Source organism: Tenrec ecaudatus, chromosome 12 (genome assembly GCF_050624435.1).
Source record: "Tenrec ecaudatus isolate mTenEca1 chromosome 12, mTenEca1.hap1, whole genome shotgun sequence".
NCBI classification, from domain to species: Eukaryota; Metazoa; Chordata; class Mammalia; order Afrosoricida; family Tenrecidae; genus Tenrec; species Tenrec ecaudatus.
Window position 1 is genome coordinate 1,098,090 of NC_134541.1, and position 19,465 is coordinate 1,117,554.

Below are 19,465 nucleotides of genomic sequence, written 5' to 3' on the forward strand. Positions count from 1 at the left end.
CACGGGGCCCTGGCGGCCCCTTTCAGGTCGGCGGTTCAAGGCCACCGGCTGCTCCGGCGCTGTCTCCGACGGGAACCTGAGGAGGACGCCCACACTCCCCTCATCAGTCGGCGCCGGCCCACCGTGGCCCTGCAGGACGGGGGGGCTGCTTCCGCGGGCGCTTCCGACAGGATTTGAACACAGGCACTGCCTGCCAACCACAAGGTTCGCGGTTCAAAACCCCCAGCTGCCTCTCAGGAGACCGGCCAGGAGGTCTACACGTGTGAACAGCTCCAGTCTTGGAAACCTTAGAGGTAGTTCTGCCCGTCCTAAAGGGTAGCACCGAGTCCGTATCGACCTGATGGCAGTGCGGGTTTATCTTTGAGAGCCCCACAGAGCCTCAGGGCCTCCTGAACAGTGAAGAGCTTTTGTCACCACAGAGCTGGTGTTGGCCAGTCCATCAAGTCCCCTCGCCTTCACAGAAACTCACTTTACCGGATGACTTGTGAAGAACCAGTTTATTAATAGATTACACCAAAAGCATAAACAATTTCTACACCAAATTGACGGGAGGGGGGCAGTGTTAAAAAAAAGTACCATAGTCACAACATGACAAGTTTGACTTGTTCAATAAACAGAAATGAAATCATGACTAAAAAATATAGGACGGACAAGGAAACAGTCTTCCCCTTTTGACAACTTTGAATGGATGCCCAATATTCAAGCCTACACACGGATATGCTGACAGAGCCAGAGGCCGAAGACCATCGCCTCCAACAGTGAGATCGTGTCAACGCTTCTCTAGGGGCCTAGGAGACTTCACCGTAACACTGTGGGTAATGAATGGCTCCTGACCTGAGTTCTAGTGTAGTCTGTAACACGCCAAGTTCAACAACAAACCAATGATGCGTGGGGAGCTCTTGCATACCAGCATGAACTTGTCAGCACTTCTGGAGAAATGGTCAAGATAGTCTCAAGTTCACTAATCAGTGGGTGTCAGACTGAGAGAGAAAGGACTTTCCTTCCCCCACCTTTGCAGCTTCACTGGTCTTCCATAGTCACAAAAACAAACAAGCACAGCCAACCACACTGCACGAACGAATCATTTGGCCGGAGCCTTTTTCAAACATTCGAATTACAGAAGTTATAATTACAATTAATGAAAAGAACTGCTGACATCACTTTGTCCCCACACAGTACAACAGTACATAAGAACGGACAACACATTAAATAATCGTTTTGTTATTAGTCATTAAATATATTAACACCAAAAGCATGTATAAATTAGGAAATAAATGTACAAACTATTTTGCAAAGTGCTTTTTCTTAAATATATACACAACATTCAAGGAATTCTTAATGTAAGATATTTCACATGGAAGTTTCGGGATAATTTTTTTTCCTCCTCCAAAAAGTATTACTACAGCACTTAAAAACAAACAAAAACCACACAAAAGATATATTCCCAGATGAGCAAGGAATAAAAATAAATGCTATTTTCACAGTTCTCTAAATTGTTTAACATTTTATATGGAAAATCTGAGTTCCCAGTTGAGTCTGCAAATTGTTTACATGAAAATTCTCTGGAAAAGAACAACCCAAGGGAGATGATGCCCAAGATAAACCTCTTGGCATCTTCCTCAGCATTTCCAAACTCTCCCCTCAGCCATTTGCTGTGGGCATGTGCAGTTCAAGCCTTTACCAGTGTTCAGGGTTTTATAAACTCAAATGCCTACCAAAAAAACACATCCCTTGTATGAGGTGCACATGGCCTAGACCAGGACTTCTGCACTGTGCGAGGGCGGGGGCGGGTCTGTGCAAGGACCGTCACTACTTTCACACCTCAGTGTCGCCCTTCAGGGAGAATGCAAGTGAAGAAGCAGATGTACAGAAGGACTGAACAAGGTGCTGCCCTTTCATTGTAAAAGGTGAAGCTGATCCATGAAAGGGCCTGTAGCATTGGGAGGGGACAGGCGGGCCCAGGGACGTGACAACCAGTCCAAATGCTCTCCAGAGCCCCTCCTGAGGACCTGGGTAGGACGACATGCATTCCCGAAAAGAAAATTTGCTTGCTGATCTGAACACATGGGTCCTGGAAGAAATCGTATGAACAACTCACCAGCGATTTGGGAAATTTAAGTTTCTCTCTAAATTTAGAAGTGGGTTGTATTATATACTCCATCCCCAGTGGGAGTGGTTTCTGACTCTGAGTCTCTCGGGGGCTGGCCTGCTAACCGCCCGAGGGCTTTGTGGCTGCCCACTCACTGGAACGTAGTTACTGACCGCCTGCGAACTTTTGAAGCAAACACATGGACTGTCTGGGAAATTGTGTCCCTGTGAGACCCAGGTAACAGGTGAGCTCCTGAAACCACTGTTCATAGCCTCTCTGACGTGGTGTGACTGCAACTGCCCAACACGGAAACGCACCGCATGCGGCAGAGAGGCGGCCTCAGGCCTGGCCAGTGAAAGACGTCCACAGCCCTCGTGGGGGGAGCACGAGCCCGGAGGCAGACCCGAGGCGCCACGTGCCACAGGACGCAGCATCTCAGTCTCTCCGTGGCCAGCACAGAGCGCTCTGATGACCAGTGACCCCTAGAGCTAGCCGGGAACACGGACCAGGGCTTTGGACGTGGGCAGTGACACAACACTGTCACAGCACCGAGGGTGTCACGCCAGTGGGCACGACCTGTGCCAGCGAGCACAGCTGGCGCCACACCCGGCACGACAAGCGAAGCTTCTCACGGAGACGCTGCTCGGGTGGAGGGGGTCCGAGGACGCGGCTCTCAGAAGTTCCGCAGGCCCATCCACACCCGGACGGACACACGTTGTGAGGGCGGGAGCCTGAGAGCTGGCGCCACTCACTGCTGGTAGTTCCCATACTGGCCCTGGAAGAGATGAGGATGTGTGACTGACTTTTCAAGGAGCGTGTAGCAGCCCGGGCATCCTCCTCCCGAGAACAGGGAGGGAGGAGACACTAGCTGCCCTCCCCCAGCCTGCTGGCCCCTCAGCAGGGTGACAGGACACCCTTTCAGGGCCCAGGACGATTTCCCCTCCTGCTGGTGCAGTGGTTTTCTGGGTCCCAGTGGCAAGGAAGAGGGGAAGGGGATGCTCTCAGGCTCAGGCTCAGTGGCTGAGCCTGTCTCAACAGTAGCTTGTTTTAGGGAGAGCCAGGGGATGGAATGGGGGAACTGCACCTGCAGACGGGCGGTGAAGCCCCTCTAGCGTGGGATGAGCATTTTGGAAGAGGGGAGACCCCAGAACCCCTTGGCCCCAGCTCATCATGCCTCACGGTCACGAGAAACCACCACTGCATCTCCATGGCAGAGAACACCCAGGAACCTTGCCTGCTCGTAACCATATGGCCTCTGCTGCTGTGCGGAGGGTCCTGTCTGCGATGACCGGTAGGTCCCATACTGTTGTCCCTGTCCTTGCTGATAGCTGGAATACTGTGCAGGGGCACCCTGGGCAGGTCCTGCAGGGACACAGGAAGACCCTGTGACCCACCGTGCAGGGCTTGCTGGCTTCAAAACCCACCTCTGACACCTGGCACCCGCTCTTCCTGGGCATGCAATCCAAGGAGCTCCACCAGCCACTACCCCCTTCCACACACATACCAACCCAGCCCCGGTCCTGTGAAGCCCAGGACAATGCCTTGCACTCCCGCACAGCTGGCTGCAGACCTCTGCACTGACCAAACCACGTCCAACTGTCCTGGAAGCTGTGTCTGCAGTCTGGTGGCTTCTACCCAGGCCATTTAATTGAAAGTCACATGAAGTGGAGGCAGTTTTGTGAATGCTGAGGTGCAGAGAGCCTGCAGAGACTGAGTGGAAGGCTGGGAAAGGCTAAGTATGGTCCTCCCTCAGTCTGTGGCACCAGCCTTGTGAGCGTCCCCTACCCCCACCCCCACCCCAACGGCCAGGAACTGAGCTCTGAGTTTCCTCCTGCCTGGGAGGGCCTGAGTTTTTCAGGTGTGACTGTGGCTGAGGCCAAGGGCACCTCCCTGCACGAGCACTCCCGGCACCCACCAGGCACAGCCCAGGAGGCAGAAGGGCTGGAGAAAAGCCTGCAAGAGGAGAGGGGAAGCCTGGGCGGGGGCAGGGGCGGGGGGGGGGGGGTGTCGGAGAAAGCTGTGCCGTCAGGACCCCAGTGACAAAAGGCAGGAAGCTCATGTGTATCAACTCCTGGACGGGAAAGTGTTCACAATGACAGAAACAAAGACTGCCCTCCCTTCAGCAACGGCGCGGGCGCGAGGCCGAGCCCTACCGTAGCCCTGCTGCTGCCCGGGGTAGCTCTGCTGGTTGGGGTACTGCTGCTGGGAGTAGGCCTGTGGCTGGGTCGCGCCCTGCTGGTAGCCGGCCTGCTGTTGGCTGTACTGGGAGTTTCCTGGAAGGAAGGAGACCGGCGCTCAGAGCTGGCCTACTGGCTGCTGCCGGCCGTGAGAGGTGTGCCGTGCTGGCCACAGGCGAGGGGCCATGTCTCTGGGGTTTCGGCGCTGCTCCAGGCATCTTGTCACACTTCTTCCTTCTTGTTTTAGACACAAACGGAGAACGACTGTCATGTCTGACGTCAGCCTGACCCCTGTTCTGGTCTGAACTGTGTCCTACATGCTACCTGCAGGCCCAGCGGGTGGGACCGAATGTGGAAATAGGGTCTTGGGATTGGAATCAGTCGACACGTGGTCCTGATGGCACGTGGGGCCTGGGCTATAATACAGCAACAGCCGTGCTTGTGAGAGAGAGATCGACACAGGACTGTGTGTCATATGATGTCCCAGATAAGGGGGCTGAGAACAGAGCCAAGTGCCCCCAAGCCAAGGGCAGCCAGGCTCACCAAACTGAACACGCACCTGGGAAGCACCTCACCACCTCCCGTTTGCTCCTGCTGAGAGGCCAGTGTGGTGGCAGAGCCATTCACAAGGTGCACAGAGCAGTGCTCCCTGGAGACGGTGCCCCTTGGCGCTGCCATTCCTGCCACGTCCTCCGGGGGCGCTGCGGATCTCCCCGCAGAAACCAGAGTGGAGAGGAACATGGGACGGTCTCCCTCACCCTCTGGAGGAAGCAGCCCAGCCGGCCCCTTAGTTCCGGATTCCCTGTCCAGTTGCTGGAGTGACTTGTTTGTGGGAGGTGGTGGCGTGGCAGCCCTGGATCACGGACAGCAACACTGACTGAGTGAGCCCAGAGCAGGGACGTGAGGAAGAAGCCTGAGTGCAGCCGCTCAGCGCGGTTGCCGGGACGGAGAAGTGTGTGTGTGGGGGAACACTCTCAAGGAGGGTGCAGCGGTTCAGGAATGGGCATAAACCCGGGCAGACACCAGTGGCTGTGTGTTCACTATTACATGTTTACTTTAAGGACCAGCCTGAGGGTCCGCTGGGAAAGGCCTTCTCACGGGTTAGAGCGTCACTACGGGCAATGTGCACACGCGGCCCCCCAGACGCACTCAACAGTACCGGACAAAGGGCCCAAGGGGTCCCCTTTGCCCGATGAAGACACTGAGGCACAAGGCCAGTCAATGGAAGGGCAGGATTCAGAGTCAGGCGGCTGGAGCTACAGCCAGTGACGGGCTATGGGCAGAGCCCCCACCCAAAATGCCCGGCGACCACTTGGTCATGGGCGCCAAGCCATGGTGCTGGCACAGAGCCGGCGCCACATGCTCTCCGAGGTGAGCCCAGCTTCCCAGCCCCCATGTCAACCGCTCTTTGTGGACTCTGTTGGGATGAGGGGAGGCCCACTCGGCATCTGGGAGCTCACCGCCCTCGTAGTAGTGCTGCGCGGGCTCCTCGAAGGAGCGGTCGTAGCTCTGGTCCGGGTAGGACGACTGCTGGTAGGCATACTCGCCATGGCCTGGGGCAAACAGAGGCGGCAGTCAGCGGGCACAGCGGGTCCTGGCAGTCAGGGTGAGACCCTGTGGGGCCAAGGCCACTTCCCTGGGCCTGAGCTTGCCCCCAGGAAGCGCCTCGCTGGGCCACGCTCAGTTTCTGCTCTGACAGGGCCACCACTGTCCAGTGTGAAAACGGAGTGAGCGCCCAGTTGAGGCAGCAGCCCTGTGCCCACAACAGCCAGCACCCCCCCCCCCACCAGCCAAGTCTGCTTGGGTGGCTGTGGAGCACCAAAAGCAGGGACCCGCTCATCTGCGGTGAGGCTGGGTCTCCTTGCTGGGAGCCCACAGTGACGTCCACTGCCATGGACTTGGTAATGACCCACAGCGACGCTCGAGTCGGGAAACTCCATGGAGACAGGTGCTGGTGGGTGTGAATACCTCCCCCACGGAGGCCCCTCCCAGCGCCCGAGGAAGAGACGGCTTCTGGGGGATGTGGAGATCGCCAACAGGGAGGTTTGGGAGGACCGTGAGCAGGCGTGGCTGCCGTCCTGACCCGCTCCTGCAGCTGCACGGGGGTGGGGCGGGAAGGAGGCGAAGCCCTCAGGTGAAGACTCACAATCCCACCCTCAGGTGTGCTCAGATAAGGCAGGGGGACCTTCCGTGCCAGGCCCGCCTTCGGGATCCCTCACCTAGAAGCGATTCTGACTCTCAGCGGCCCTGTGGGCAGGGTGGAAAGGCCCCTGTGGGACTGCCCTGTGGGACGGGGTGGGACCGCCCTGTGGGTTTCTGCAACTGCACTGGGAGCAGTTGGCCTCATCTTTCACCCTCAGGGAGGCAGGTCTTTCCAAACAGCTGTGTGGTTAGCAGCCTCTTCTTGTAACACCCCCAAATGGGTGGGGCTATGCAGATAAGGTGCCTGTACCCCACCCCAAGGGGATTAGATAGCTTGCTAGCAATGCAAATGAGGGGCATGAAAGCTTAATAAGGGGATTGGCCAGTTCTGTCACCAGAGGAGGGAGGAGACCTTACATTCATCAAGAAATAAGAGCCTGCAGCAGACAACACCCAGTTGACAGGAGTCCCCAAGCTGAGAACCTCCTAAACCCAGTGGTGGAGGGAGGGGGAGGGGAAGAGGGGGGGAGAGAGAGAGAGAGAGAGAGAGAGAGAGAGAGAGAGCAAGAGCAAGAGCAAGAGCGCGAGAGCGCTCTGACAGTTGGTGTGAGGCGCTGGTAGAACCTAGAGATCAGCAGACAGCACAGCGGGCGTGCCAACCCACAGGGTCAGAGCACCATTGGCAGGGGCGAGTGGCGGAAAGGGCTGCCTTTGGGACCGGGTGGTGGGGTTAGAGCTTTGTTAAGGCCAAGAGCCGGAGGGAGACCTGCGGGCTCTGCACCCCCAGCTGAAGAGAGGAAGTGCTGTGAGCGTTCCTGATCTGTTACTTCCCCAGGGAACCCTGTGACTGTCATTACTACAGATTCGCGAGGCCCCCAGAGTGTCTGGGGACGGCTGGGTCAGAGCTGGTGAGCAGGCTGGAGGGAGAAGGCCTGTCTGCTGACAGCCCTCACCACCACCACCACCCCCCGCCCCCAATCTTGCAACCGCCTGGGGCTGATGCTGCTGGCCACTCCCTGCTGCGCTGGTAAGGCTGTAGGAGGCAGGCGCCCGGGGGCGGCAGGGGCTGTGGGTCTCATGGGGACCGCTCACCGTCTGGGTAGTACTGCTGGCTCATGGGCTCCGTGGCACCCTGCCCGTGGCTGTACTGCTCGCTGTAGTACTCCTCCTGGCCCATGTACTGCTGGGATGAGCCTGCAGGCCAGACACACGTTACCTGGGCAGGACCACGCTGGACACAAGCCTGCTGAGCCCCGTGCCCACCCCCCAATGAGGACACGTGGGGGCGCCTGTGTGGTGGGTGTTACCTTGCTGGGAGGCTCGGTAGGGTGCCATGGGCCGCTGCCCCATCAGCCCGCTGCCCTGGCCGCCCTGGCCCATCATGGCGATGGATGACTGGCCCTGGTAGTGCTGGCTCCCGCCCTGCGCCGAGCTGTAGTGGGCCGTGGCAGCCTGCTGGTGCATCATGGACACTGTGGACATCAAGGACCTGAGTGGCACGTCCACCACGGCCTGCCCCAACCACGCTCACATGACATTCAGTGGAGGGGAGTTGGGCCCGTTCACCACGGGCTGCCCCAGCCACGCTCCCACGACATTCAGCAGAGGGGAGCTGGGCCCGTCCACCACGGGCTGCCCCAGCCACGCTCCCAAAACATTCAGCGGAGCACTGCTGGGTCCGAGAGACCCCAGCCCACAAAGCAGACATGACTGCTGCGCCTCCCACCACCCTCCTGCTGACCTCCCTGTGACCATGACACTCACCTTGACCTCGTGACCATGACCTCCTGGTGACTTGTGACCATCACATCTGACTTCTCTTGACCTACCACTCTCACACCTTCCTGTAGCCCTGACCTGTGACCCCGACCTTCCCCAAGACCCTCACTGATGGGCTCTCCTATTCCCACAGAACTGTCCAACCTCCGGCCTCTGAGCAAAACCATCCAGAGCAGACATTCCCAAACGTAGTAGGCCTGCCACCCCCTTCTAAGAACTAAAGCTCCTGGTGTCCTCCTGGTGACTAAAGAGATGTGATCTGTAGCCCGTTGTCCAAGAAGCGGTGGAGGTACCGACTCTGCAGGGCACAGGCAGCAGGCCCAGGGTGGGGACTGCAGCCCCAGCAGCAGGCGAGCGAGCTGATGCTGAGCGCAGATCGGGTGACGTGAAGGGCTTCCCCCGTGCGTCCAAGCTACCACTCGCACAGGTGCCCCAGGCCCACTCTGCTCGGACTGCCCACGTCACGGCTCCTCGGTGCTCACAGGGAACCTGCTTGGGCTGGACAGCCCCAGGTGGCCACTGGCCATTGCACTGGGCGCTGCCTTTCTCCCCACAGGTTAAGCCCCGGATGGTCTTTCGGATGGCCCACAAGGCTCCCCTCTGTGCCTGGCCACCCAGCTCTGGCCAGGGCTGGAGTCGGCGTGTACCTCCCCCACCTGCACACCAATGTGGTTCTGAGCCCTGGGCGGTACCTGGGTTGGACTGCATGTTGATGTTGGTCCGGGACACGTAGTTGCCGATGGCACCCTGGCCCTGCAGGGGCACGCTCTGCGAGGCAGGCCCCGCGTGGCTGTAGCCGGGCCCCGAGCTGTGGCTGCTGCCCGACATACTCATGGAGGTGGTGGGCAGCGTGCTCTGCGCCGTCGGCTGCAGGGACACGTGGTTCGGGCCTGCAGGAGGGGCAGTGAGACGGCGGGTGGCAGCTCTGCAGGGTGTCTGGCCCACGGGCAGGAGGGGTGGGCCAGCGAGCAACCCGTGAGCAACGAACGGGCAGAAGGGCACAAAGTGACTGCATGGTGGTCAGTCGCTCTCAGTCCTTTCACTGGACATTACTCAGGCCCAGGCGGGGGAGGGGCTTGGATCTTTCTCCCCTTATACACACATCCCATCCGAACCAGCCCACCTCACCCACCCCAAGGTGGTGTCAGAGATCGGGACCATACCCCCTCCACACTCACCATTGCCAATCTGGCCTTGCATGAGGGAAGTGGGGGGCAGGCCAGTGCCGATGGCATCTCCAAGGCCACTCTGTGGGTGCAGGCCCTGCCCTGGGCCACTCTGGGACAGCGCTCCTGGGCCCAGGTTCATGTTCTGGGTGGGTGGCTGTGGGTGACAGGCAGGTGGTTAGTTTGACCAAGGACAGAGTCTAGAAGCTTGCCCCGAAACTGCTGGCCAATGGCAAACACCGACCACTAACTCAGTCACCAGAGGAGCGGAGTCAGCCCCTGGAGGGCACTTCAGCACTTTAACCAGCACCAAGGAGCGCTCGGGTCAGTCGCCCCCGCCCCCCAGCTGGCCTTTGCACAGGTGGCTGCAGCGAGGCCCTGTGGGCATGGTGTCCACTTTTCAGAGGGGCTGCTGGGCCACAGGGCAGCTCCGCGTTGAACTCTGGGGGGAAGTGCCACACTGCTGTCAATGGGTCCATGTCCAGCCTGCCACTCGCCATCCAGTAGCACAAAGAGCCCCTCCTGCTCGGCCTGAGAATGGCCTTTCTGTGGGTCCCTGTCCTGTTCTGACTGCGTCCCCTGTGGACGTGGCTTACTCACAGCGGGCAGCAGCGACTGCATGTTCTGGTTGGAGTCGGCGATCGTGGCCAGGTACACCAGGTTCCGGTGCAGGATCTGCTGGTACCTGGGGGCATGAGGGACAACATGAGGCACAGTCACAGACCCCAGAGCACCGCCCCCCGGCCGAGGACTGAAGTGGGGGAGAGAGGGCAAGAATGCCAGAAAGCCCTCTGCAGCCTGCCCCGGGCACTCACTGGGCACACTCAGCCGTCTTGCCCTTGCTCTGGTAGTCCAGGATGCACTGGATCAGCTGGTGGTTCTCGTCCAGCATCTGGGGAAGGGGACGGGCAGTGTGTGCCGCCTGCTCAGACTCCGCCCTGCAGCCCCACCAGAGGGCGCTGCTATCCTGCAGGCCAAGGCAGGACACTGCAGCCCCCCAGCCCCACCTCTGGGCCCACTCATGGCGAATCGAGACAGGGCTCCCAAGGCTGTGACTCTCTGAGGGAGCGTCCTGCCTCTCCTCCCTCCTGAGAGCAAACCGTCAAACCACAGACTGGGATCAGCCTGGCCGGTACCGTACAGTGTGGCCTGGGAGGACAACGGTTCACAGCACCCTCTTTCCTGCGAAAGCCACCCTGACGGCCATTCTCCAGCAAGGACGCACAGGACTGCCCACCCAGGCAGACAGTCGGGCAGGACACAGCGCTCTCACACAGAGGGGTAGGCCCACTGGCCATCAGAGGGCCCCAGAGGAAACCGAGGGGAGGTCTGCCCATCTTCCAGGCACACCGTCAGCACGGACTCAGGGCAGTGGGTTTGCAGTCTTGCAGGCCTGCGCGGTGGACTAGCACTGGGCGGCACTCGGAAGCCCCTCGCCCTCAGACGGGGTCTAAGGCGGCAAGTGCTGCTTGCCCTGTGGCTCGGTGTGACGCTGTGCCTGTGGGCTGGTGGGAGAGGAGGCCACTCGTCTGAGTGTCCAAGCACACAGAAGCTGCTGCAGTCCGTCGTTAGCCCACCCTGGGAGTGCTGAGTGGTGGAACCAGCAGAGAAGTGGCCGGTCCCGGGGGGGAACCTCAGTGCCAGGCAGCCAAGATGGGCACCCGACGGCGTCCTGTCTGGGCAGCGGTAAACCACGCCACGCGCAGGGAGGACTTCATCCAGCACATGCACAAATCACTGATCCAATCCCAGGGCCGCCCACGGCGTAGCTCTGCCGGGAGCTGCCTGTCTGGCTCTCCGAGCAGTGGGCAGGGAGGGTCTGGCCGGTGTGACGCCATTTTGAACTTCCAGAACTTGGTCCCTGTTCCATGTGAGCATGGCCCAGGTGTCAGGAAAGCCACACGTGGCTTCTCTACACCAGAGTCCCCTGCACGTGCCCTGGTCCGCAGTTCACTGCTCACCAAAGGCAGGGGACGGGAGCCCACCGGCTGCCTGGGGAGGCGAGACGGCTCCCTGCCCCCGGAGATGACGGCCAGGGGAACTCGAGAGCTGACGCAAGGCACATGTCACCCCCACGGAGACGTGGCACGCGCCTGAGGAGCAGGAGTGAGAGGACTTGGGTAAACCGTAGGAGCTGTCCCGAGGTGAGGGGGCATGTCCCAGCTAGCTGGCCAAGCCGACCAGGTGAGCTAGGGCACACACACGTGTGCGTCCGCACCCCTCTCCCGCAGCGACCCCGCAGGACGGGAAGAACCTCCCCAAAGGGTTTCCGGGGCTGTCAAGCATGAGGCAAGCCTGCTTTCTTCTGCTCAGCAGCTGGCGGGTCGAACTACGGACCTGTGAGCTCTCAGCCCAACTTTGAACCCCTGTGCCACTGCTAACTCACAGGCTCCTTCCAACAAGCCCAGGGAAACACCCTGTGGTCGGCAGGTGGCACTACAGCCCCACGGGGGGCGGGGGAGGCCTCCGGGCCCTCAGGAGGGGCAGCGGGTGGGGTGCAGGAGCTTTGGAAACACACAAAACAGACCCACAAGCACACACGGCGAGCTCCAAGCTGGCCCCTCTGCCATGGGTCCCACTGCCACAGCGCCTGCCTGCACAGACAGCCACCTGAGACGGCGACAGGGGGCACAGACCAGTCAGCCCTGCTGCTCAGGGAGGGTCTGTACACTGCCACCTCTCTTGCAGGTTGTCACCTGTAAACTCCACTGTCTCACTGTCCCTGGCTCTCAACCTTTGGGTGGGGCGCTTGCTCCCCGGGGTCTCCGAGGGCCTCATGTGCTTCCAGGATGCACTAGCCAGGACCCCCATCCGCCAAGCTGAGGTCAGTCTCACAATGCCCACAATGCAGGGGTGGGGTCCCTGACCGCTCAGTGTTCTGGGTCACCTCTCATCCTGCCACTCACCGCAGCCAGCCCTCCCATTCTTGTCATGGAAACCGAGGCACAAAGAGCCTGAACGCTCACCCTTGTCAGCAGAGTGTGTGGGGGGGTGTGTGGCAGTTAGACAGGCACAGCAGATGCACCCCCCTCAATTCTTACACACTCACACCCCCCTCAGCTCACACACATGCTCATACACACCTCCTGCAGCTTTCCCCCAGGCCCAGGTCCCCACTGGAGGTCCTGTTTGCCAGTCGGGCACTATTTCTGTCCTGCTCACTCCCACTCTACTGCCAGGAAGCAGTGACCACAGCTGAGCTTACTAAGCAGGGACCACGGGCAGGCAGCAGGGCCGCCCTCCCCAGAGTCCAGTAAGCACAGCGGACGCACCGGCCCTAAAAGGTGTGCAAGGCGGGTCTGAACCTGATAGCCAGTCAGGAAGAGGGGTGACCTGGTTAGAGGGGACCTGTCCACCTCTACCTCGGGGATCTAGCAAAGGGGCCCCAAAGCACAATCTGACTGCCCCCCACCCATTTGGCTGAGTCCAGGTACCCAGAATGGGCCTGCTGTCAGACCCTTATCTGCTCCCCATAGTACCCACATGGGATCACCTGCCGCTCCCTTGCTTTGAGCACCCGCCCGGCTGCCTGCCCCGGATAGCCACTGAGGAAGCAGGCACAGGGCTCAGCACACACGGAGTGGCCCCCATGTCCAGACAGAGCCGTGGGCAGTGCTGCGCCAGCATGGGCCTGCCTCAGAAGGAGGGGGCGTCTCAGTGGGAACTGGAGGGCAGAGTAGGAGTTGCCTGGGAAAGTTCTACTGAGGACACAGTGTCCTGCTCCTCAGCGCCCCAGCTCTAGTCTACGGGCACACAGTGACCCGCACCACAAGGACAGGGCACACGCTGACACAGCCCCCGGGCCACCCAGGAGAAGATCCCTGAGGACATGCCAAGATGCCCCGCAGGACCATGTGGGTTGGCCACCCCTGGCCTCTCAGCTGCCTGGGTTTGAGGGTCACCCGGTGGGCGTTCTCTGGGGGCTGGCTTGCACACACAGGTGGATGAAGTGGAAGCCAAAGGGTGCACCCGCCCCCAGAAACCAAGAGCCCCTCCCAACTGCCAAAGCGCCTGACCCCCCCCCCCTCACCCAAGGGTCCCTACTGAGCTTGGGGGCTGGAGAAGCCTAGTGTCCGACAGTACTTGCCCTCCTCCCCCGGCCTGGGTTTCCTTATCTATAAAACAGGGAGGACAGGAAGGCTGAGAACAAGGTGAGTGGGAGTGTGGATCAGAGAACGGCGCCTGCTGCAGCGACACAGACAGAATGCCCCGACGCACCGGTCGCTGCTCAGGGTGGACAGGCTAACACAGCCCTCTCCGTGCAGACAGGCCACCGAACGGGGAGTGCGCCACAGGGCCGTGGGGACTGAGCCTGGCGGGGAGCCGGAGCCCAAGTTCCGGAGAGCAGGCACTCCAGCTGCAGCTAAGTGCAAGTGCCTCCCATGGGCGTCCCGCCCAAGAAGCCCCCCTTGTGACTAGCAGGCGCAGGCAGGTGGGAGTCCTGGAAAGCCCGCATTGCCAAGCCGGGGAGCTGAGGGGCCAGTCACAGAGAAAACCTGCAAAGTTTCGGCGAGGCGGGCGGCAGGCCCGGCCGTGACGCTGGAACAACGGCGGGAGCCGCGGTGGGAGCTGGCGGTGCGCGGGCGCACAGGTGGACCCCGCGCGGCGGCGGCCCGGGTCCGCACCGCGAGCCCCGCGCGGCAGCACCTCCGTGGAGGCGGCGGTCCGGCCCGGCCCGCCCCTGACCGGCTGCAGCGGAGCGCGACCAGCCCCGCACTCCTCTGGCCCGCGCGACCTGCGGGCAGCGTCCTGCGGCCGGGCATCCCCCGCGCCGCGCCCCCACAAAGTTGGCACGGGCGGCGCGGCCCCGGGGTCGCCCCGAGCGCGCGGCGGGGGGCGCCGGCCGGGCGGCCTCGGGGCGGCGGCTCCCGCGCTTTGTTCCGGCCCCGCGCCCCCCGCGCCCCCACCCGCACCGGCCGCGGCCCACCTTCTGGATGGTCTGCTGCGTGACCTCGCCTTTGCCTCTCGGCCGGGCGGACGCGAAGGCCACGGACATGGTGGCAGCAGCTCAGCCCCGGCTCATCGGGCTTCTTCTCTGGCCGCGCGCCGCGTCCGAGGGCGCTCCGTCTCCGCAGCCGTGGGGGCGGGGCGGGCGGGGGGCGCCGCGACATGGGCTCGCCCGGCCCGCCGCCGCCGCCGCCCTAGGCCCCGCGCCCCGGCCCGCCCGCCCCGCGCCGCGCGCCGCCGCCCTAGGCCCCGCGCCCCGCGCCGCGCGCCCTGCCGCCCACCCCGTGCGCCGCGCCCGCCGCCGCCGCCGCCGCGCACCCCCGCGCACCCCCGCGCCTGCCGTGGTTCGCTCCAGCCGCCCGCCCACGCCGTACGCCGGCGGCGTAGGCCTGCGTCTGCAGCGGAGATCCGCGGCGGCAGCGTAGTCTTACGTCGGCGGCGGAGGGCTCCGTTTGCAGCGCCGGGCCGCGGGCACAGCGTAGGCCTCCCGCAGTGCAGGCCTCCTGGGCGGCGTAGCCGTGCGTCGGCAGCGTAAGCCGTAGGCCGGCGTGGTGAATCGGCCGCGGCGGCGCATGAGTGTGCGCTTTCGCGGAGGAGCGCGCTCGTCCGAGGTCGGGTCTGTGCAGCGGGCCGAGCGCACCGGGCAGTCTCCAGGGCAGCCGCGAAACGCCCGGCCATGAGCTACGACCGCGCCATCACCGTCTTCTCGCCCGACGGCCATCTCTTCCAAGTGGAGTACGCGCAGGAGGCCGTGAAGAAGGGCTCCACCGCGGTGAGGCGGCGGGGCCGAGGCCGGCGCGAGCCCGGGGATCCGGGCGGAAGTGGGCCGCGCGCGGGGCCTGCGCTCCCGGGGTCCTGCGATCTGGGCCCAGCTCGCCGGCGGGGGCGCCGAGGGCCGGGGCCTCCGCTGGGCGTGCAGCCGACCCCCCGGGATTGGGCCGGGAGCGCGTCCGCGGGGGGCTGTGGCTGGGGTCTCCTGGCTGGTGCCGCCGCGTGCGTCCCCGCGGGTCGCCTCTCGGGGCGGCGGGGCGTCCCTTGCCCCCTCGTTGGCCGCCGTGGGGTCGCGGTGGGTTTGATGGGCTCGCCTTTTGCGGCGAGCGCCGGGCGGCGGGAGTCGCGCGCCTGGGAGCGTGGGCGCTGGTGCCCTGGAGGAAAGCGGAAGGGGAGCCGCTTTTGTGGCCCGCGCCGGCGGGCTGTGCGCGAGGACGGCCGCGACAGTGGCAGTGGCGGCGGCGGCCTAAGCAGGCGGGGGCCAGAGTGGGAGACGTTAACCGAGGGCCGTTTGGGGGAGATGTTCGAGGCGGTGGGGGAGAGGCGCTTAACGAAACGGTGGCAGGGTTGGGAACCTCGCTGGTCCTATTTAGCGTCTTCGATTGTGCAGAGGTGCTCCTGAGCCCTGCCCCGGCTGGCAGGGGGACGGCCATCTTGGCGCGGTGACCTTTGCACCGGAGGGGGGCGGAGGTGGCGGGGGCAGAGCTCAGGTGGCCCTCCTTTCCGAGAGATGGCTGGGCGGACAGCTGGGCTTCCGCAGCCTCCAGGGTAGGGGTGGTCGGTCAAGGTGTTGGTGGGCTCCTAGTACCCAGGGTGGCCCTGGATCTGATCACTGGGCCCTGGGAAGCCCTCCCGCTTCAGCCCAGCCGCTCCCCAGATGTGCTCCAACTCGGGCTCCCTGGCCTCACTGGGGCCCAGTGCAGAGTGAAGATGTCAGTCTACCTGCTGCCTCAGCTCTGGAGGGGCCCCCAGCCCTGGGCCTAGTTAGGTGGTCCCTGAATGGGGTGGGGGTGGACGTGGTTGCTCCTCTGGGAGCCCCTGTCCCTACCTGCAGACCCTGTAGCCCCCAGCTCGCTGCCCTGGGCCTGGTTAGGTGGTTTCTGAACAGGAAGTGGCCGTGGGTAATTGGGAATATCGGGGCCTTTTGGTAGACACAGTGAGATTGCTAAGCACCCTACAGTCCCCAGCACAGCCCCACCACCAAGAACCAGGGTGTCCCTGTGCCACCAAGGGCGAAACTGCTCGCCAACCCTGTGAGGTTAGAGGGGGGCAGGGGGGCACTGGTCTGGAGGATCATCGCGTCTGGAACAGTGGTCACACCACTTGCTCTGGAATCTGCATGGTCAGCCTCTTGGTGACAGTGGGGACATTGTCCCCATGCTGAGCCCTCACATAGCCACACTAGTCAGCGGGTGGCAGGGACTGGCCGGCAGGCCGCATGTTCCATGGTCTCACAGGGTCGGAGATCTGTGTTCAGCACGCCGGGTGCTGGAGCCCTGGCGTCGCAGTGAGGCTTTGGCTGCAGCCCTAACCCCTGGGAAGGTCTCTGCGATTTGCTCCCGTGGAAACGCTGTGGAGCCGTGCTAGCCTCTCTCTAAGGTGGAGTCGGAAAGGACTGGCAGTACGGTTGTTACCCATCTGTTGACATCACTGCCCACTTGGTAGTTGGATCCCAACAGCAGCTTCATAGAAGACCTGGCCAGCACCCCATGAAGGTCGTGGCCTAACACAGCCAGTTCTGCTCTGCTGTGACATAGGGCACGGTGTTTCAGAACTGACTTGAAGCACCCACAGCAGTGTCTGGGGACAGCCGAGGCAGGAGGTTGAAATGATACTTGGGTTCTGTGGCATGGCTACTTCGGTGTGCTGGGTACTTTGAGGGCGGGTCCCAGGATTGACACTCGGGGTTGGTAGGGCCTAGGGGCGGAGTTCATGCCAGGTCATTCATTTTTGGTGCAGGTTGGCGTTCGCGGACGGGACATTGTTGTTCTTGGGGTGGAGAAGAAATCCGTGGCCAAGCTGCAGGATGAGAGGACCGTGCGGAAGATATGTGCTCTGGATGACAATGTCTGCATGGCCTTTGCAGGTACGCATCTGTGTAAGAAGTGGGGCGCTGGGCAGGGGGGCCGAGCAGCTGGCCAGCGAGAAGCAGCTGGCTTCGAGGAAGTTTTGCCTCCTCAAAGCTCGAGCCCAGGAGTCCGGGCTCAGGAAAGCCCTTGTGGCATTCCCTGACTCTTCCCATCATGTTCCCAGTGCCGAGCCTGCTCCTCCGCCCACTGCCCTGCCGGGCCTCATTGTGGGGCAAGCAGGCTTGGGGTCGTGCCCTAGGACTAGGCCAACATCAAATGGGGGGGGTGGTCATCCATAAGGACCAGAAGTTTGTGTGGGCTGTAAAGGGCTGGCCCAGGTCTTGGAAGATCTGTGGGCTCAGGGGCAGGTCACTTGTGCCTGGTGGGGAGAGCAGGCAGTGGGGGGCAGGGCTACAGGACCTGGGGGACGGGTTAGTTCATCCCAGCCCTCATAGCCTGAATCCAGGACCCCCTGGAAGCTGACTGGGCATGGCTCAGTGTGGGGGTAATGTCTGGCCTGAGTGGCTCAGTCTGCCTCACTGTGCTCACAGGCCTCACTGCCGACGCGAGGATCGTCATCAACAGAGCCCGGGTAGAGTGCCAGAGCCACCGGCTGACCGTGGAGGACCCAGTCACTGTGGAGTACATCACCCGCTACATCGCCAGCCTGAAGCAGGTGGGCGCCAACCTGCCCCTCTGGTGTCTACCCCCTCAGTAACCAGAGCTGCTGGGCTTGTGCAGGGCACGGTGACATCTGTGCTGTCTTGAGTGTCCCTTGAATTGCAAGTGACCTGAAAGGGACCAACCGATCGGTTTCCTTACTGGGAGGTAGAGGTGGACATCACTGGGGTGTGGCACTGACAACGTCCTGTCTCCTACACAGCGCTACACGCAGAGCAACGGGCGCAGGCCCTTCGGCATCTCTGCTCTCATCGTGGGTTTCGACTTTGACGGCACACCCAGGCTATACCAGACTGACCCCTCGGGCACCTACCATGCCTGGAAGGTGAGTGGCAGCCCCCCCCCCCCCCCGAAAGGAGTGGGACCCAGGCAGCAGTTCAGATCGACCTGGGTCTTGCCTGTGTGTGAACTTGTACACTGGAAGCAAGATGTGTACAGCCTCTGCACTGAGCTTTCAGGTACTTCTTCCCTGGGGCCCACCTTGGTCAGGGTCAGTACAAGGGGCCATAGGTCAGGTCTGGGGACACAAATAGGGTTACCAGGGCAGCTGCTGATGGCTATGTAGTGCTGACTTGTCTTGGGGGGTGTTGTAGGCCAATGCCATAGGCCGTGGGGCCAAGTCCGTGCGGGAGTTCCTGGAGAAGAACTACACTGACGAGGCCATTGAGACGGACGACCTGGCCATTAAGCTGGTCATCAAGGCCCTGCTGGAGGTAGGCATGGGGCTACAGTGGTCCTCAGTGGATGGGCTCGATGTGGAGGTGGTGGCAGGTGCACCAGGCCTGTCCCAGAGTGTTTGGTTTTAACGAGTAGGGAGCTGGCACTGCTGTGGATGGGTGGGGGTGGGAGTCATCTTGTGGGTGTATTAGTTACCTGCACATTTGTCCCCTCATGACCCAGGGACTGAACCTTTGAGTCTTTTCCCTCCAGGTGGTCCAGTCAGGTGGCAAAAACATTGAGCTTGCAGTCATGCGGCGGGACCAGCCTCTCAAGGTAAAGGCCAGGGCGGGCCCACCTTGCCCTTGCTCCTCCCCATCCTGTGTCTAGGGTCTGTCCCTGCTTTCCTGAGAACTGGAAGGAGTGGGTATATTGCTAGTTACACACAATGTTTCTTTGTGTAGATTTTAAGTCCTGAAGAAATTGAGAAGTACGTTGCTGAAATTGAGAAGGAGAAAGAGGAGAGCGAGAAGAAGAAGCAGAAGAAGGCCTCATGACGGCCCTGCGGGCAACGCAGCAATAAAGCTTTGTAACCTTTTTAAAGGGGGTGCAGTGTCTTAGTTCAGTCCCTGGACAGCAGCTCCAGGTGGTCTGTGTGGTGACCTGTATCTAAGCCCCAACAGCACAAAGAGCACCCTCAGTGCAGGGCAGCACCCCAATCCACCTTCACCTGCTGTGAGCACCCAAGGGTAGGCTGACAGGCTGTGCGTCACATACTACCCAGTGCCCCAGGGTTTTCCCAACCATGACAGCCACTTCCACGGATTGGGTGCTGCTTTTACTTAAGGTTCAGACTCCTGAGTGACACCACACTCAGGACCTCCCCCCCCCCCTGCACTTCCATGACCAGTCTCCTGCCAACAGACCTGAGTTTCTGCTCAGTGGACCTGATGTGTACCCGCGGCAGCGAGGCAGCAAAGACAGGTG

The 19,465-nt window shown here is 61.7% G+C and overlaps 2 protein-coding genes across 2 annotated transcripts; one reads left to right on the forward strand and one right to left on the reverse strand.

Annotated features, from left to right (window-relative positions):
- Nucleotides 1–488: 488 nt before the first annotated feature.
- On the reverse strand, nt 489–14,417 carry SS18L1 (SS18L1 subunit of BAF chromatin remodeling complex). The gene is made up of 11 exons (XM_075528352.1): nt 14,281–14,417; nt 10,169–10,245; nt 9,954–10,038; nt 9,366–9,510; nt 8,880–9,077; nt 7,716–7,880; nt 7,501–7,602; nt 5,727–5,819; nt 4,243–4,362; nt 3,324–3,451; nt 489–2,864 (listed from the first exon to the last, which is right to left on the reverse strand). Exons 1-11 carry the CDS (start codon nt 14,347–14,349, stop codon nt 2,838–2,840), a joined length of 1,209 nt encoding a protein of 402 aa, XP_075384467.1. The 5' UTR covers nt 14,350–14,417; the 3' UTR covers nt 489–2,837.
- Nucleotides 14,418–14,754: 337 nt separating this feature from the next.
- Nucleotides 14,755–19,081, forward strand: PSMA7 (proteasome 20S subunit alpha 7). Its single transcript, XM_075528356.1, has 7 exons — nt 14,755–15,072; nt 17,031–17,157; nt 17,692–17,816; nt 18,024–18,146; nt 18,415–18,534; nt 18,752–18,814; nt 18,943–19,081. The coding sequence occupies exons 1-7, from the start codon at nt 14,977–14,979 to the stop codon at nt 19,033–19,035; spliced, it is 747 nt and encodes a 248-aa protein (XP_075384471.1). The 5' UTR covers nt 14,755–14,976; the 3' UTR covers nt 19,036–19,081.
- Nucleotides 19,082–19,465: the final 384 nt, after the last annotated feature.

Excerpts from the sequence above, each read along its gene's own strand:
- SS18L1 (XM_075528352.1), bottom strand. The coding sequence starts at position 14,349 with ATGTCCGTGGCCTTCGCGTCCGCCCGGCCGAGAGGCAAAGGCGAGGTC. Across the intron at positions 7,881-8,879 it reads CAACATGCAGTCCAACCCAG|TGTCCATGATGCACCAGCAG; the intron begins GTACCGCCCAGG and ends TGATGTCCACAG. Across the intron at positions 4,363-5,726 it reads GCAGCACTACTACGAGGGCG|GAAACTCCCAGTACAGCCAA; the intron begins GTGAGCTCCCAG and ends CCTTCCTTCCAG.
- PSMA7 (XM_075528356.1), top strand. The coding sequence starts at position 14,977 with ATGAGCTACGACCGCGCCATCACCGTCTTCTCGCCCGACGGCCATCTC. Across the intron at positions 18,147-18,414 it reads GCACCTACCATGCCTGGAAG|GCCAATGCCATAGGCCGTGG; the intron begins GTGAGTGGCAGC and ends GGGGTGTTGTAG. Across the intron at positions 18,815-18,942 it reads GGCGGGACCAGCCTCTCAAG|ATTTTAAGTCCTGAAGAAAT; the intron begins GTAAAGGCCAGG and ends TTCTTTGTGTAG.